General features: G+C 43.8%; 1 protein-coding gene across 5 annotated transcripts in view; it reads right to left on the minus strand.

Moving 5' to 3' along the window:
* Window positions 1-3,946: 3,946 nt before the first annotated feature.
* LOC146863413 (transcription factor COE3-like) overlaps window positions 3,947-14,277 on the minus strand; it is a 464,528-nt gene continuing 454,197 nt past the window's right edge. For 2 of the 5 annotated variants that reach the window (XM_085642845.1, XM_085642840.1), the window contains exons 15-17: window positions 13,800-14,003; window positions 12,785-12,860; window positions 7,669-7,805 (exon numbers count right to left, since the gene is read on the minus strand). In XM_085642845.1, coding sequence (XP_085498971.1) covers window positions 12,790-12,860; window positions 13,800-14,003 — 275 coding nt within the window. In that variant the 3' untranslated portion in view covers window positions 7,669-7,805; window positions 12,785-12,789. Of the gene's footprint in view, window positions 7,806-12,784; window positions 12,861-13,799; window positions 14,004-14,277 lie in introns of all 5 variants that reach the window. The other 3 variants (XM_085642844.1, XM_085642843.1, XM_085642842.1) reach the window with 2 other exon arrangements.

Raw genomic sequence — 14,277 nt, forward strand, 5'->3', positions numbered from 1 at the left:
AGCGGCAGTTTTCTGCCGCTAAAGCGGCGATAATTTTAACGCCCTTTATTGATAATATGCCCCTTGGTGTTTTGCTTCTGAGCAGCATTATGGCTCTGAAGTTGTTGTAGTAATGCTGCCCTTTCTCTGCGGCTTTCGTCTGTGGTTGGTTTGTGGGTGCGTTTCCTAGAGGGGCCCCAGAGTTGTCATGCATGTCAAGGAGTCTCGGACCGCAGACCATGATCTGAGTCGTCAGATGAGGCTCCAGTCCCAGGATGGAGCACGCTTCTCCATGATGCAGACCATACGTGTTTCTTTGTTCTTGACAATGATCAGACGGAACTTTTACCTGATCCTTTGGTCACGTAAGAAGGTAGCGGCCGCTCTGAAGGAGCTGCGCCGCTGTGGCGTGATGGGGGCAGGTCCTGGTAGAACCACACTCTTAGGCCCTTGAATGAGATTGGGCCACAGTCCCTTACTGACGTCATTATGGCTTCCTTTAGCCAATAGTTATGGAAGCAAGTTAGATTGTCTTATGGTGTGCCTCGTACATTAGAGGGGCGGCCTGCTCTGTGTGTGCGGTCGAGAATGATATCTCTCTGGGCCACGTCTGGAAGCACGTGGCGGAAGAGGGTAACATAGCTTTCCAGATCACTCAAATCTGCTTGGAGTGGAACACCCTTGATCCTAAGAATCAAATAGAGACACAAGTACATCTGTCTGCAAAACATATTGTTATCAGTTCTTTAAAAGACACAGAATAGGATTTGCCTCCATCCAGAAGAGTATTACTCTCTCACCTTATTCTATTGGCTACTTACTGTGTCATTTCTTATTCCAGGAAGTGCTTCCATTGGAATGCATGAGGGACTACATTAGATCTTAAAAGAACAAGCAAACATACCGCTGTTTGTTCATTTCTAATTCTCCATCTCCACATGCATTCAACAGAGAAAACAGTTTGGTTCATGCTTTTTTTCTATCAGGCTTAAATCTGCTTTAATTCAATCCTACCTGGGTTTAGTTCACACTGAGCTTCAGCAAACTGGCTTGCATCCACGGATCCAAGTCAAGCAGCGAAGCAATCCCTTGTAATTTTCAACACCATCCAGACAAAACGAGGAGTGGGTGAAACTCATGGACTTGGACTCTTCGGAATTCCACAGTTACATGAAAACTCTGCGAGATTCCGCAGAGTTCCGTGAGCGGGTGGAATTTAGCATGCCGTGCTGATTTTTAGTGCCGGGAGCTTGTTCTGTGATGTAAAATCAGTGCGAACTGAATCCCGCTGCAAGCCAGAGGGTGCGACGTCTTTCTGCCTTCGAATAGATTTTCTAATCGAGCAGTGGCTTTCTCAACCCGAACCGTGGTGATCTGCTGCGACTGTTGAGAAATTTCACTGGGAGGTGTTCTAGCACCCTAATATCACGCTAGGGGTGCATTATACTCCCTCACTCTTGCCAACTTAATGCGACGTGGGCAAAACTCTGCAAACTCTGCCGGCAGAGCGTAATGTTTCGCCCACGCCCAGACAGAATTAGTATGAATTTCATCCACAAACGAATACCAGACTGCATGATATAATGGCGACAACAAATGGTAGGACATAACGAGAAAACAAAAGTGGCCTCAAAGAAGAGGGTGTAAGTAGAGGAGGATTGTAAAACGAAGGAGATAATGCTCCAGCTTGAGCGCATCCCTTAAAATGAGTTGAACCTATAGGAATGCTGTTATGACTCTTTGGACTTTCCTTACCTGCTGTCTTGGAACCTTTGGTCAGTCTGGGATTTGTGTTCAAGTGCGTTGTGGCTCGTAACAAATGCCCAATTTTGAACACCTACACCAGGCAAAACAGTAAGATGTTATGGTGCCTTCGGAAGTGATGCTCGGGGGACCTTTTCTTACTCATGGTTGATCTGCCTGAGGGTAGGTTACTGACATGTCCGTGAATTAGAGATTGGGTTCTCCAGTGACGTGCCCTACTAGCTTGTTCAGGCCCTAACAAGAGTAAAGTGTATATAGTGCGAGGGTTCTCAGGGAATGAGGCTTTCCAAGGAGATGGTGCTGGTGCAGCTTTGTAGGCTTTGGTATTGGAGGCCTCCAGACTTTATGTGAGGGAGAGAAGACAGCTAGCACAGCTTGGCTCTGCACAGACGGCTGTCAATATAGAAGCCTTTCAAAATGGCAGCCAAGTGGGCTGTGCTAAGTGGGGCATTTTACCTCACACATTAGTCAATCATGGTGTAAACAGGTCTCAGTTGGGCTGCTTATTAACTTGGACGTTCCCGGTGAGACATCCATTGAAACAGACTGTATTGAGAGTGTCCAATATAATAATAGAGTGAAGGCAAGGTGTTTGGGGATCTCTGGCAATTTCCACAAAGGCGGACTCTTGCCTGTCAATGAATAGTTCTGTGAATGAGGCCTGTAGTCTTGAGGTTTCTCAGAACCTCAGGTGGCAACCAACACATTTGTCTTAATTCATTTGCTGAATAGTTTCCTGAGTTACAACATAATTAGAAAAATCGGGACAGATTTACAAGCCCCTTGCGTGACCTTTGCGCTGCAGTTGCGTCACATTTTTGACGCAACAGCAGCGCAAACAATGCGGCCTATTTACAACGTGACGCATCTAGGGAGATACGTCATGTTGTAAAGCCCTGCGTCACATTATACCGGCGTCAGGTATAATGTATACAGGGTGGGCGTTCCCACGCAGAAAGGCCTCGTAAAAGTGACTCAGTGAAATCTACAAGATTTCACTGCGCCACTTTTAGGACGCTACTGCATCAAAACCTTACGCCTGCTACAAGCAGGCGTAAGTAGTGACGCAGTGCAGTGGGAATAGGCCTCAACACGCATTGCTGGAGTTGCGTCGTGCTTGCGACATGACTCCAGCAAATGCGTGACTTTTCCGCCAACAAATGCGTCATAATGTCTGACGCATCTGTCAATCCTTGCGCCATAGTGCGCCGTATTGTAAAATACAGTGCATCTATGGTGGCACAAGGGTTTCTAAGGGTGGCGAAGGGAAAGTGACGCATCTGTACAGATGCGTCACTTTCTTGTAAATCTGCCCCTTCACGTTTTATGGTTTCTGGAGCAATTTTCACAGCTCTATGTTTATGCCCAAGTAAAGTGGAATAATCCAGTCTAGCATGAACCTGTCTGCATACTTCACTATGGTTGCTCTAACTTGTGGAAGAACAGAAGCAGATCAAGAATGACATCTTCCAACAGCAACTTGCTCCTGGCATGAACATAGAAGATGGACTAACATGAAAGCCTCTAATTCCTCCTCCTCCTCTCAAGGACATAGAAGGAAGACTCTCCTGACTCAGTCCCATCAAGAAATCAGTTATCATAGTACCAAGCGAAGAGAAATTCACTGAAACGGGGCACATCAACTAAGGCGAGTTTTCTTTAAGTTTCAGATGCTCACACATAAAATTCCAATCTTAAATAATAAATTTACTAGAAGAATATGTTCGAGTGGCACAACCCGGACATATCCAAATGTAAACAAATACTTTACTAATAAACACACATTTTCGTGATGCATAAAATATGTACAAGAACAGGCTTTGAGATGTAAACCTATTAAAATGATACAAAAACAGTTGCCTTATTACTCCTGTTCAATGGCAAATACCCTTATAGAAGAACAGAAACCCCCACCCAAAGAATGACAGTTCCTTAGAAGGCAGATACAGGAAATATATTCTAGTGTTGTTTCCTATAAGTCATTAAACAGGCTAATATTTGCCGTACATGTGCTTACATTTAAACAGTGCATGAAGTAAACATCGGGGTCATATATTTACGGTCATCACAAAACACACAAACAGACAGAACAGTAAGAACAGTCATAAAAAAATGATCCAGGAAGCAATTCCGAATAACATGATAAATACTTAGATAAAAGCTTTTTTTCTCACCCTCTCTCTTTTTTTGTATTTGTTTTCCTCTGTGTTTTTATTTTTTCTTACAAAATTGCTATCAATTCCACACCCCCTAAAATGAAGGTGGTGGGGGGTAGGCTACTGATTTTATTTTTGTTTTGCTGTCTATTGTTTCTTGCATTATTTCCCTTATTTCTTTGTCATTTTGTTTTTTTATTACAAAAAGAGTGATTTTATTTTGTTGCTAAAAAGACATCAACAGGTGCTCGCGCATTTTAAACTGCCTGTCCTTTGGGCTGGGAGCTTCTACCCTTCTGGCCACCCCCTTACCTCATCCCCACCCCACCTCCCACCCAGGAACCTCCTTGCATATAAAGAAAGTAAAGGTTGTGTCTTTTATAAATTACATACAAAAATGCACAGGAGCGTGGCATATGCAATGGATTCTAGCGTACCTAATGTTCAAGGAATTTACTGTACAGGAAGCACATGGGCACGGTTGAGGGCTCTTCGCTCTTGCATCCTCCCTTTCCCAGAGATCTTAGGGCCTGATTATAATCTTAGCGGATGGGACACCAAGTTCCATAGGATATAATGGAATTGTAATTTGGCATTTGGGATAACCATAACGTTTATGACGGAGTAACCCTGTCCGTCAAGATCGTAACAGGGACCTTAGGTGTGACATGGAAGCCAAAAGTTCTGTTCTGGCAAAGAACCACAAACTCCCAAGGCAACAATAAACAACGTGTTTGGCTATTTTAATCAGCTAATCAAACTGTTTAGCTCTACTCTGGCAGTTCAAAGTTCATTATAAGTGTGAACTGCGTCTTATGTCCTCAGGAGGCTGTAGGATGTACTAACTTGCGCCCTCCTTCAGCGCGCGTAGTGAGACTTATTGACTTTCTTCAGCTTTTGAATGGGAAGCGTCAACCAACCACTGACAACCCTTGCGCCCTTCCTATTGGCATTCTCTCCTCAAGGAATGTTTCATAAAAATACACTGTTTACATGATTTATTGATTATTGTGTTTTCTTGGCATCTACTACACTCTCTTGGTCTTCTGTAGAATCATTGAATTATCAGAGTGTATGTAGGCTGGAATCCAGCAGTTGAATGACCACAAATCCAACACCATTTATCTGAAACAACACCCGTGACTAAAAACATTTGTTGCACTTTCAGTGCACATGTGGAAGAAAATGACTCATAAATAACACGCTGGGCTTGTCACTCAATCCCTGATGAAGGCTCAGTAGCAAGGCAAAACATGTGTTATTTGGGAATAGAACATAATCAAAATAAGGGCATGATTTAGATTTGGTCGGATGGGTTACTCTGTCACAACGGTGAAGAAAAACCCATCTGCCGAAATCTAAATTCCATAGATCATTTTGGGATTTATATTTCGGCGGACGGGATATCAGTTATCGTTATCAAAAAGTAGCCCATCTTCCGAAATCAAAATCAGGCAGTAAGCCAAGAACACATCATCCAGTCAGTTTTAACAGAACTTGAAAGATGTGCACAGGTTTAGATTTTTTACAAGATGTGCTTCTAGCCTTGGGTGGTGCTATCATGAGCAAGAAGGCAGAGCATCGTGGATCTAACCAGGACAACCACACTGCTTAACTAGCTAGAATGCAGCAGAAACAAATTTACCGTGTGACTGGACAAGCTCCTGGATATTATTGCTAAGTTATCATCTTCTATTATGACTACATTCTTAACTTTGAACTGAACCAATCACTCTAATAGGGCTGTTGTTTGTCACCATGTACATCATTTTGCCATTTTACTTTTGCCTACTATGTTCTGTCTCAAATGGAAGGCTGTAACAGACATAGAAGAAAGACTGGAACTGCAAGTTCACAATTTATCATTATCAGGTAGAAATGTCCTAATCTGGGCCAGAAAAACAAATGGATATTTCTTTTAAGTTTCTTATGTTCACAAGTAGCTGATGCTTCAAGCTTCTCACTCTCATCACACCATAGGTCAGGTGTAGCGGAAGACGTGCTCATTCGCTGAGCTGGGTAGGAGTCTGCAGACTCGTCTGTAGTTCAGTGTGAAAGGTATACAGAATAAAGTGCAGTAGTAGCAGACCTTATGCACCATGACATTAGGGAATCATGGCCATCCTGCTGGTCACAACAGCAATATGAATTTTAACAAAGAATTTTATAAGGTGTGCAGACTACAGATCCTGTGTGCTGAATTGAGAACCAACTTGCTACCTTGCCTTAGGGAAGCAAGCTAGGAGAAATGTGTGTGGCCACCAGAAAGTGGCTGTCGATCACCAGATTTGGTTTTAGGATTTCATACTCTCAAGAATGCTAGGACATTGTGCTCACTGTTCTAATAAATAAACCCCCCTCAAGCTAACGCTGTTAGGGAAATGAGCTCAGTGAAGTGCTGGTTGCCTTAAAAACTAAACTAAATACGGGAAATGTAAACTGCCAGAAGGTACATCCGGCTCCTTCGAAGTGTGGGAACCACGTCCTTTGTTTCCAATTCAATCTTGATCCATTCTTGGTTCGATCCGTGGCTCAGAAGCTTTTACATCCTACAAGGCTATACAGGTTGTTTACATTGTGCCTACTTCAAACCCTATCCAACTACACCCACAAGGTCCCGCAACCCACTCTACTGCTGTTACAATGCACCCCCTCTTCGAAATACAGATGGGGTAAGAACTTCAGCTGTGTACCATGAGAGAGGCTCCAAGGGCCAAACCTCAGTTGTGTGCCAAGAGAGAGGCTCCAGGGGCCACGAGTGGTCAACGTTTCAATATGGACGGAGATCCCAGACAGGTCGCTACTGCTGCCTGCGTCCAGGAGGGTATTGTGCTTCTATACCAATACTGATGACTCAACACCAGTATCAAAGAATCAAAGAGGAAAGGCGTAAATTGATTATGGGTATAAGGGTCAAACCACAAACACGCCCATCGTCACTGCCCTAATGATGCTCATTTTAGAAAGGCTTTCATTACTTTTTTCATAGAATGGACTGTGGCTCGCTGACAGTGGTCTCTGCATACATCGCGGAAGCAGCCACCGGCCACATTCCTTGATGTGATCTCATATTTGTGATTTAGAGTTTCACCGGATCCTCCCTGGGCAGAAATGCATGGACATGAATCAGGATACCCTACGCATCTCACCAGAGTAGTTTTGCAAACTCCAGGTCTTCTCTTCTTGAGTCTGATGCGCGTGAGAGCGTTCTGCATGTGCAGATCCAGTTCACAATGTGCATAAGAGCGTTACAGGGCTGATAGAGACTGTATTGCACTTGCTTGGAATATATTATTGACATCAGTCTTTGTCGCCTTGTGCCACGAGAAACAAGTGTACATCACCAAACATCCCTTTTAAAAAACCCGGGGTGGTAGGAAGGAACAGAACATTGCCTGGTCACTCCCAACAAGGGGTTGTGAAAGCACAAGAAAGCCCCCCTGCCTAAGATGTTCTCTGATTAAATCCATTGTCTTCTCTTTTCTATTTCATGGCTTGTGCATCTCCGATGAAGTCCCTCTTCTCTTTTCCATTTCATGGCTTCTGGGACTCCGATGAAGTTCCTCTTCTCTTTTCCATTTCATGGCTTCTGGGACTCCGATGAAGCCCTTCTTCTCTTTCCCATTTCATGGCTTGAGGTTGACAGCAGGATCTCCATGCGTATTTATTTTTACAAACATGCCCACCGAAAGGGTTTTGCCTTCTTGGCCTCATTTCCCAGATTTACAAAACAAGAAGCAAGTCCTTCATTAAAACCCCAGGATTCCACCTCAAGGCAAGTCCAGGGCACTTCTCCCCACCCTCTGTCCATTGTCTTTGTTGGAATGTGTCCCTATTGGTCCGTCGGTCGGTGTTGGATCTCTTCTTCCTGGTGTTACATCGGCGGCACGAGAAGACCAGACAGGGCTGTAAGATAGAAAGATACAGCGGTTACTTTGAGGCCCACATATAAATAATCAGAGCTGGGTATCTCTTTGCAGGAGGCAAGATACATTGAGGACTCCTGTTGAGAACTCCTGAATCATTTCATTGATGTCAAAAAGGATTAAATATTTAAAAACCATCTCAGATTGAAGAGAGTGCACCCCAAGCACCTTGCAGTGGGCAGAGGAATACATAAATGAAGTGTAGCAGAAGTGAAGTCCGTCAATTTACAAAAGATCTGTTTGGAAAGAAGTTGGGGGTCAGACAGTTGTTTCCTGGAGAGAAGAAACGCCCCCCATAGGAAATGTGTAGAGCAGATCACAATCGCTGTACTAAAATGTATCATCAAAAATGGAGAGGGGGAGAATTCAGGCAAAAGTAATAAAGGGAGAGAAAATATAAAGAATATAAGTAGAACATTGGAATGTTGAGTGCTCCATTGAAAACAATGTAGTTGCTTAGGGCTTACAATGGCTGGTATAGGTCTACAGCTCCAACATTCCAATGTTTGACTTTATGCTTCTTTCTCCCTCTTTAACTGAGAGCATTCTATCCTTAGTGGGTGAAATGTTATAATAGCCTTAAAGCCCCTCTGCCTCGGCTATACCTGTTGTTAAAGGCCCTCTCCCTCGTTATAGGCCCTCGCCTGCGTCTTGGGCCTATAACTCGGGTTCAGGGCCTTTAACAACCATTGTAGCCCTCGGCAGCGGGCAATAAGGCTATATTTATTCTAATTGCAGCATGGATTTTTCCTCTTCCTATTTCGCAGACCAAACATGACTGTCTTGATTGAGCATTCTCCCATCTTCTATCAGTTATATATAGAAATTATTTCAGGTATATATAGAAATATTTAGCCAGAAGACCAGGCAGAGATTCTGTATACATTGAAAGGCTCCTTTTGGAAGGCCATGCCATGTTTTGAAATTCGTACAGGGTCATCTTCTTAGTCTTAAATATTCTGCCAATCCGAGGAGATGGCGGGAACTGCTGATCGACAGGCTGTAAGCTGGTTCCAGAGATGAACTAACGAAAAATAGTTAGTCGATCTCCCAAGGAACCTCCTGAAACACAGGTGAGCACAGAAGTATCTACACCACCATTTGCATCTAAGTTGGCGCTCCGGAGGAGATATGTCCAAACCCCGCCCACGTAGACAGCTCATATGACATTTGAAACCATTAATTATCCTGTTCTAGATGCCACTGAACTCTCAGAGGAGATTTAATATCATACAAAGTGGGTGCACACTTTAGAAAACCACACTTACATCACTATGTTTCAAAGCAGTTCCATTCCTTTTCTCCAGTAGGATTATATGTCATAAGGGTCCATGGGATGTTTTTTATGATCTTTATATCTTGAACAGATTTCCATGTGTTCTCCTTTGTGAATCATAGGAAGGTCAGAAACCTACAAAGCTCCTGTCACTCTTGTTATACATTTTACATGTTACCTGTTTGCTCAGCATGTGTGTAAGCGGTTTGTGGGCGAGTCCACTGACCAAGAATCAGCTTGCGAGATATGCGGATAATGACGTTACGCTGTGTTTCTAGTCTTGCCGTTAGCACGCACATAGCCTCGTTTATCTGTAGTAATATTATATTAACCAATAACTTTACAATGTGTTCCAGAGTAGAGAAGAATCAGTGAAAAGCACATGGATAATGTATGTGGGTCTCTGAGTGCCTGTATCAAGGCTTGGCCAAACCCCACTATTTGCTTAAAAATGTGTGCATGAGGGAAGTTACATTTTTGCATAAAATTCACATTTCTAATGCCTCTTGCAGATCGCAGGGTGAAATGTAGTGGGAATTCCTCAATATACCATAGTAATGTGAGTCTCCTTCCACAAGGAGGCCTCCTGTTTGGAACGGAGTCCACTTACCTACAAACTGATTTTGGTTGAGTTATTGTTATAGACAATGTGACGATTGACCTGAGGTCCCTGAGATGAGAACCAGAAACGATTAAACAATGACTCAAAAAGCAGTATTGAAGCAGAGGTGAATTTTAAGAAGCCTGTGAGTGCACAGGAGGACAGCAGCAGTTTGAAGTCCTTGAGCCCAGGCCTTCGCTGCAAGTAAAGAGAAAATAGAGCCGTCTGTGCGGACTCTGGCACATTCAGATATCACAGGAAGGTTGGTGTGTTGAGATCTTAGGGTTCTTGGGGAAATGTTTCTTTTAAAATTATTTTGAATGCTATTAGAATGTAGGGCAGCTTTGCAGGGGCATCTTTTATCGACAGGAACCCAATAAAGCGACCACAGATGAAAAGACAAGTGCGATCTCTCTGCTGGACGCAATATACATCATGCAGAGGCATTCTGAGTATGCTGCAACTGAGACAGAAGGTAAGTGGGACGCTCCAAATAGAGAGAGTTGCAGCAGTCCAAGCGTGAATTCACTTGCGGACGGACTATTAATTTTCTCTGTGTGTCTGGGAGTGGATGAAGAATTTCCCTCAAAGTGCATAAAATGAAGACTCCGGGGCATATCAACAGGAGTCAGTGTTAATTACTGCTGACCGCGCTTAGCGCGGTTTTCGTTAACGCTGGCTATCGCTGGAATTTATCGCCATGATTTTAAAGCCAAAAAAGTGGAGATAAGGCCCTTGTTAATAAGCTCCTCTGTTTTTTAGAGTGCAGCAGTATCAATTATAAACAAAAGATTTCTATAAAAAAAATGACCCCTAGATTTCAGGAGGGGGTAGATGGAACAGGGTAAGGTCCTAATTCTTCTGGACACCAAGTGGCTGCTCAGAAGGATGAATCTTCCAAATTGATCCCCCTTGCTTTGTCAATATTGACATGAAGGGAGTTCTCATTCATCCATGACATTACAGTTTTAAGGCACTCGTTAAATGTATTGCAAGAGTGATCAGTATTGCAGTCCAAGCACACAATCAGTTGGGTGTCATCTGCGTATCAGTAAAAATGCGCTCTCAAAGCGAGTGTTAGCGCAACTCGTGATGCCACTTAGACATTGAAGAGGGTAGGGCTCAGTGCCAATCCTCCACAAATAGTCATTTTTTAATTCTGAGATGAAAGACGCCAAAGAGACGCTCAGTTAAAAAGGAGAATAAGAGACTCGGAGACGGATCTTTCACACCAATATCCCTAGGCCATCGTTTAAGAACAGGGCAGGCTGTGGTGTCAAAAGACTCCAACAAATCAAACACAATCAGCGCAGAAGTTCCATTTCTGTCCAATATCCAATGGAGGTCGTTTGCGACTGTGGTCAGTACAGTTTCAGTGCTGTCTGATGACTGGAAGAATCCAAAATATTATTGGATTCAATAAATTGTGTAAACTGAGGGGTAACACAACTTTTATCAATTCTAACCTGAACAAGCATTGGCAAACCCAATAGGTCTCGCTTTTGGGACCTTATAAGTGTTTAACTATGCAACAGTTGCATAACTAAATACTTATAAGGTCCCAAAAGCGAGACCTATTGGCTATGCCAATGCTTGTTTTTTGGTAGGCATGAAGAGCCACCCTCCCCCATGTAATGCCAGCTGCTGCAACAGGGGGAGGGACGGACTATGAGGAGAGAGAGCAGAGGAATAAAGAGCAACAGAGAACCAGTCTGCCAAGTAGGTGCGAATGTTAAAGTGAAAGTAATCATTTCGCGGGCGCTTTGATGTTTGCAGTGGCCGCGCGTCTCACTGAGAACATCAAAGCGCCCGCGAAATGTACACGCAGGCTGCCAAATGGTGCGCGCGCCCGGCGCACATGCACTGTAGTTGGGGGCCTAAAAAGCACTTGTTTGCACTTCCAAATCCCCGTTTTCTATAGCTCTCGCCAGAGCAGCGCTAAAGCGCTGGCTCAGGCGAGACATAAAAAGGAGCAGAAATGTTGGTCGATAGTTAGGTAGACAAAAGCTTTCTTCACCAACAAAGCGTCTATTACCCACGTCCAACAGCTAGAAACTTTGCCTGATTTATGTGAGAACCCCCAAACTTGGGATAATGAAGCCTAAAGGAAGTCTAAATCCTTTTATAGTGTAAGGGTCTAGAGGTGACCCGGAGAAAAATGTTTGAATTGTTGATGTTACTTAAACAGCCGTTAATAGGGAAAAGGAGAAAAAGGAAGTAAATGTCTCAGAGAACCCATCTCTGAGAAGAGTTTTTTCATTATTTTCTTTTCTAAGGAGGCCAAGAAATCTCAACTTTCTTAATAAACATTAAATGAGTCTTACCTTAAAAGATTGACCAAGAATGTATTTTGTGTTATAAAAATAGCAATGAAGGATGGATTTGCATTTTGTGTAATTATATATAATTTTGCATAATTTTCTCAAACTTTGTGTGTAACTATGCAACAGCAAACTAGGCGAATTTCAGGAGTAGAAGAAAAAATAACAAGTAAATTGATTCTTTGGCCCTGTGTGGTCCACTAAGGCCCTCTGGCTTGTTTTTGCCTCAGAATTCAGAGTGATAGGTAAGAATCTGAACTAGGTTTTCAGGATCCATGATGCGAATGACAACACCATCACTTTCAGGCCCATTTTCACACACTTTCAAGGATGGAGGCCAAGAATGAGGCTTAGGCCAGGAATTTGGAAGTTCTTCTCAATTTATGGGGAGATGAGGTTTGTTGGCACTTGCCATTATCTGATCCGCATGGTTTTGTGTGGTGAATTGGAGTTCTAGGGAGTGGCCATTTTGAATTGTTGATGCCCTAGCACGCCCTTGTTCCAAGAGATGAGCGTTATTCAAGTCGAGAGTGATTCCATGCACAGCACATTAAAACAGAAACAAGGCCATTGATAAAGCCAATCGATGCAGCCCATTGCTCTGACATCTACATGGGTGGAGCCAGATTAGTTGACTCCACCAATGGAATGAGCCCATGGAGGACGGCTCCTATAGTCCGGCTTGTTCGATGTTACAGGGGGCGCTGGTGAGCATGCTAAGGCAGTGAAAGGGGAACAGTGAGAGGAAGAGAGAGACGTACTGTGCTTAGGAATAGGCCAGCCCTTGCATGGAGCGAGCAGGAGGGTGGTACTTGTCCGAGTCCTCAAAAGACTGGTCTGTAGAGCAGGTCAATGGAGAGCGGCATTGGGAGAAGGGAGAAAAAGAAACAGGTGTCAAACACAAAGGAAGGGTGGAGGCACCAGAGGGAGAATTCAGGAGGAGGAACAGAGAAAGAAAGCAGCATGCGGGCTGAGGTTGGGGGAAAGAATGAAGAGGAAAGGAATATGAGAGGAAAAGTAAAAAGGAAAGAAATAAAGGAAAAATTAAGGAAAACGTTGTGATAACAAAAGTGAATAATATGGACACCAAAGCCGCTAAAAGGAGAGTTATAGATAGGGGTACACAGTTTAAAGTGATGGGAGGTAGAAGTGGAAAGAAATCAACATGAGTAAGAGGGCAAAAGACAATGAGAGAGAACATGAAGAAACTAATGAAAAAAACTGAACAAGTCAAAGAAAGAGGGAGGCAACGAGACATGGAGAGGATCCAGATCTGGGAAAAGAAGAGAGTGCGGATCACAGACTCACTGGATAAAAAGTTAGGAAGTGCAATAAGGAGCATGGGGGCAAAGGGCAGAGGCAAGAAGAGCTGTGGCCCGAAAAAAGACAAGAGAAGAGAGAATGGTGAAGAAGCAGAGGAGATTGCATCAGCAAGGTAGCAAAAGGGGATTAGGAAAAGAACAGGATATAAAAACAATAGTGAAAATGTGTCAATCTAAGATTTATAGGTATACTGAAATTGAAATTCCTTGCCCACTGTTTGGTTACAAAATCATAAAATAACAAACTAACCCCAGTGAAAGTCTAGATGTGAAGGACAGGCAATTAGGTCATGCGACACAGAGTTGAAGGTTCTGGAGAGATCATGTGACCCCTCACCCGCTAGGCCAGGAGCATCAATACCCTTGCAAGTCACCTTTGCTGGCCAGTGCTTTGGACCATCACATCTGGGCCCAGTCCTTGTCTGAAAGTAGAACCTCACACCGCTGCACTCACCTTGGAGACTGCCTCCGTTTGTGCTGGTACACGTTGGTGGTGGGGAGGTCTGCGGCCTGACAACGGGGGCAAAGGCGCTCTTCTGCTTGACGGCAGAGATCATGTTGACTGGTGAGAAGGAGAAGACGCCGGCTGACGCCGAGGAATTGCCGCTGGAAGGAAGTGTGATGGAAGAAGCACCGAGGGGTGGGCTTGAGGGCATAACTTGATAGAGACAGAAAGAAAGAAGATAATGTTTAAACATTGGTGATAATGCCCATGTGTCAGTCAACAATCAATGCATCAGTTTATGGAGGTACAAACGTTTGGTCGATAAAGCCTGGTCTACACGTGTCCAGCGGCCCATGTCAACAAAACACTGGGTACCAAGAAACAGGCTATCTCATAAGAGCTGGTCAGTAAATAGTTAAAGGCAATAGGCCTGATCCACTAGAATAAACCTGAAAATATGTGTGAAGACTTATGCCCCCGCTGGAGT

Source organism: Triturus cristatus, chromosome 2_2 (assembly GCF_964204655.1).
Source record: "Triturus cristatus chromosome 2_2, aTriCri1.1, whole genome shotgun sequence".
Lineage (NCBI taxonomy): Eukaryota > Metazoa > Chordata > Amphibia > Caudata > Salamandridae > Triturus > Triturus cristatus.